The sequence below is a fragment of the Corvus kubaryi genome, unplaced genomic scaffold, assembly GCF_017639235.1.
Source record: "Corvus kubaryi isolate FWS band 111438036 unplaced genomic scaffold, C.kubaryi_AGA036_p1.0 36782, whole genome shotgun sequence".
NCBI classification, from domain to species: domain Eukaryota; kingdom Metazoa; phylum Chordata; class Aves; order Passeriformes; family Corvidae; genus Corvus; species Corvus kubaryi.
Genome location: NW_024580948.1, coordinates 3,010 through 6,609, shown reverse-complemented (window position 1 = coordinate 6,609; position 3,600 = coordinate 3,010). Strand labels below are relative to the sequence as shown.

Below are 3,600 nucleotides of genomic sequence, written 5' to 3'. Positions count from 1 at the left end.
GAGCCACCTTCACCCTCTCATCTGTGCTGCCTTCACCTCCTCACCTGTGCTGCCTTCACCCTTCTCACCTGTTTGCCCCATTTGCTTCTCACCTGTCCTGGTTTAACTCTTCTCACCTGTCCTGCCTCCTCTTTCACACCTGTTCCCTTCCCTTCACACCTGTCCCACCTCTTTCCCTCACCTGACTTCTGCTTTGATTCCTTTCCTACACCTGTGCCTCACCTGGATCCCCTCCCCCACACCTGTGCCTCACCTGGATCCCCTCTCCCACACGTGGGGCTCACCTGGGCCCCCTCTCCCACACCTGTGCCTCACCTGGATCCCCTCGCCCACACCTGTACCTCACCTGGGCCCCTCCCCCACACCTGCCCTTCACCTGGATCCCCTCCCCCACAGCTGTCCCTCCCCGGGATCCCCTCCCCCACACCTGTGGTCCACCTGAGCCCCTCCCCCACACCTGTGGCCCACCTGAGCCCCTCCGCGCCCCCCCGCGCTCACCTGTGGGCATGGCACAGACCACCCCCGCGGCCCCACCTGCGCCGCAGGTGCCGAGCCCCATCTCCCTGCGCAGGCACTCGAGGAGCTGCGACTCGGAGCCCTCACAGGTGGGGCCCTGCAGGAGCCCCGCGCCCCCCGCGGGCAGGTGCGGCCACTCAGGTGTGCTGAGGGCGGGCCCGCAGCCCACCTGCCTGCACACCACCTGCGCCTCGGGCAGGCCCCAGCGGTGCCCGCACACCTGGTGCCAGGTGCGGTTGTGCAGCACCTGCACCTGCCCCGCGCAGGGCCCGGGGCCGCCCTGCAGCCGCACCTGGGGGGGGTCCGCACCTGCGGGGGCAGGGGGAGGGTCAGGGCACACCTGGGCACACCTGGGGTGCGCCTCCCCCCGCGCAGGTGCCCGGAGATGTCGTGGAATTGCCACGACCGGGTGGTACCTGGGCGCACCTGGGCACACCTGGGCACCCCAGCACCCACCTGAGCATCCCCAAGGACACAACCTGAGCATCCCCAGCACGCACCTGAGCATCCCCAGACCCACCTGAGCATCCTCAGACCCACCTGAGCACCCCCAGGCCCACCTGAGCACCCCCAAGGACACACCTGAGCATCCCCAGCCCCACCTATCCCCTCCAGCCCCACCTGAGCCCCCCCGGCACCCACTTGACCCCTCCCAGCCCTCACCTGTCCCCCCCAGCTTCACCTGAACCCACCTGAGCCCCCCCCAGCACCCACCTGACCCCCCCAGCGCTCACCTGTGCAGACGGCGCTGGCGTCCTCGCTGTGCCTGCAGTTGTGCTCGCCCCAGGACCGGTGGCCGCACTGGGCCAAGGTGAGCTCCTCACCTGTGCAGTGCACCTGGTCCAGCCAGATGGGGTCGGGTCCCCGGCCGAAGCGGGCGCGGCCAGGTGCGCTGACGGCGGTGCCGCAGCCCAGCTGCCGGCAGGTGACCCGCGCGTCCGCCAGGTCCCAGCCGTCGTCGCACACGGTGCCCCACCTGCCCAGGTGCAGCACCTCCACCCGCCCCGCGCACCTGTCGGGGCCGCCGGCCAAGCGCACCTGGAACGGCTCCTCCTCGTCCTGCACAGGTGCGCTCGTGGCCGGGGAGCGGGGGTCTGCCGGGGGAGGGGCAGCACAGGGGAGGGGAAGGTGAGGGAAGGTGAGGGGCAGGTGAGGCTATGCACACCTGTGCACACCTGCTCACACCTGCTCACACCTGCACGCACCTGTCCTTTCACACCTGCACTCACCTGCACACACCTGTTCATGCACACCTGTCCATGCACACGTGCACTCACCTGCACACAACTGTTCATGCACATCTGCCCATGCACACCTGCACTCACCTGTGCACACCTATCCGTGCACACCTGTCTCTGCACACCTGTCCATGCACACCTGTCCATGAACACTGGCAGTCACCTGTTCACACCTGTCCGTGCACACCTGTCCATGCACACCTGTCGATTCACACCTGCACTCACCTGTTCACACCTGTCCATGCACACCTGTGCATGCTCACCTGCATGCACCTGTCCACACACACCTGTGCTCACCTGCGCACACCTGTTCACACCTGCCCATGCACACCTGTTCACATCTGTTCACACCTGTTCACACGGGTCTGTGCTCACCTGTTCACACCTGTGCACACCTGTCTGTGCACACCTGTTTGTGCGCACCTGTCCGTGCACACCTGTCCATGTACACCTGTGCTCACTTGTGCACACCTGTTCACACCTGTCCATGCGCACCTGTCCATGCACACCTGTTCACACCTGTCCGTGCACACCTGCGCTCACCTGCGCACACCACGCCCGCGTCCTCGCCGTGGTTGCAGTTGTTGCTGCCCCAGGCCAAGGCCCTGCACTGCGCCAGGTGCCGCTCGCTGCCCGCGCAGGTGACCTCGTCCAGCCAGATCTGCCCCGAGGCCGCCCCGAAGTGGGAGCGACTCAGGGCCGCCAGCGCCACCCCGCAGCCCACCTGGCGGCACACCACCTGCGGGCAGGTAATCGCACCCCGGAGTGAGCCCAGGCACGGCTGAGCTCACCTGGGCAGGCTTAAAACACACCTGAGCTCACCTGGGGGGCCATGGACACACCTGAGCTCACCTGGGAGTGCCCAGGGCTCACCTGATCTCATCTATGGGGCACAGGGGCACACCTGAGCTCACCTGGGGGGCACAGGGACACACCTGAGCTCACCTGCGGGGCCATGGACACACCTGAGCTCACCTGGCGGGCACGGGGACACACCTGAACCCCCCGCAAACCCTCACGTGAGGCCCCCCAGGGCTCACCTGTCCCCCCCAACCTCACCTGAGCCTCCCTAACTTCACCTGTCCCCCCCGCCCTCACCTGCCCCCACCTGTGCTCACCTGGGCGTTGTTCATGTCCCAGCCGTCGTCACAGACCGTCCCCCACTGGCCCTCGTGCAGCACCTCCACCCTACCTGCGCACAGGTGCGACCCGGCCACCAGCCGCAGCTCACCTGAGCTGAAGTTACCTGCGGGGGGAGAACAGGTGAGCCCCTCCAGGTGTGCAAGGGAACACCCAGGTGAGCCCCTCCAGGTGAGCCCCTCCAGGTGCGCAAGGGCACAGCCAGGTGAGCCCCTCCAGGTGTGCAAGGGCACAGCCAGGTGAGCTCCTCCAGGTGAGCCCCTCCAGGTGTGCAAGGGCACAGCCAGGTGAGCCCCTCCAGGTGTGCAAGGGAGCACCCAGGTGAGCCCCTCCAGGTGAGCCCCTCCAGGTGTGCACCTCCAGGTGTGCAGGGGCACAGCCAGGTGAGCCCCTCCAGGTGAGCCCCTCCAGGTGTGCAGGGGCACAGCCAGGTGAGCCCCTCCAGGTGAGCCCCTCCAGGTGAGCCCCTCCAGGTGTGCACCTGGCTGGGAGCTCCTGGAAGCTCCTCCCACCTGCCCTGCCCGCCTTAAAGGGACCCCCCACCTCACCTGCGCACACCTGGCCATGTTCACCTGGGCACACCTGTCCGTGCTCACCTGTCCATGCACACCTGTGCACGCACACCTGTCTGTGCCCACCTGTCCATGCTCACCTGTCCGTGCACACCTGTCCATGCACACCTGCACGCACCTGTCCGTGCTCACCT

The 3,600-nt window shown here is 67.3% G+C and overlaps 1 protein-coding gene and 1 long non-coding RNA gene across 3 annotated transcripts in view; both read right to left on the bottom strand.

The window, feature by feature from the left end:
* LOC121660676 (scavenger receptor cysteine-rich domain-containing group B protein-like) overlaps positions 1-3,600 on the bottom strand; it is a gene marked incomplete at its 5' end in the record, with an annotated part of 7,510 nt that overhangs the window by 905 nt on the left and 3,005 nt on the right. The window contains 4 exons of the mRNA XM_042020106.1: positions 499-825; positions 1,251-1,610; positions 2,298-2,493; positions 2,873-3,000. Coding sequence (XP_041876040.1) covers positions 499-825; positions 1,251-1,610; positions 2,298-2,493; positions 2,873-3,000 — 1,011 coding nt within the window. The remainder of the gene's footprint in view (positions 1-498; positions 826-1,250; positions 1,611-2,297; positions 2,494-2,872; positions 3,001-3,600) is intronic.
* On the bottom strand, positions 1,843-2,297 carry LOC121660678. 2 transcript variants are annotated; one of them, XR_006014743.1, is made up of 3 exons: positions 2,236-2,297; positions 2,150-2,163; positions 1,843-2,085 (listed from the first exon to the last, which is right to left on the bottom strand). It is a non-coding gene; the product is annotated as an uncharacterized LOC121660678 (long non-coding RNA). The 2 variants fall into 2 exon arrangements; XR_006014744.1 differs by having other exon boundaries at positions 2,150-2,191; positions 2,264-2,279.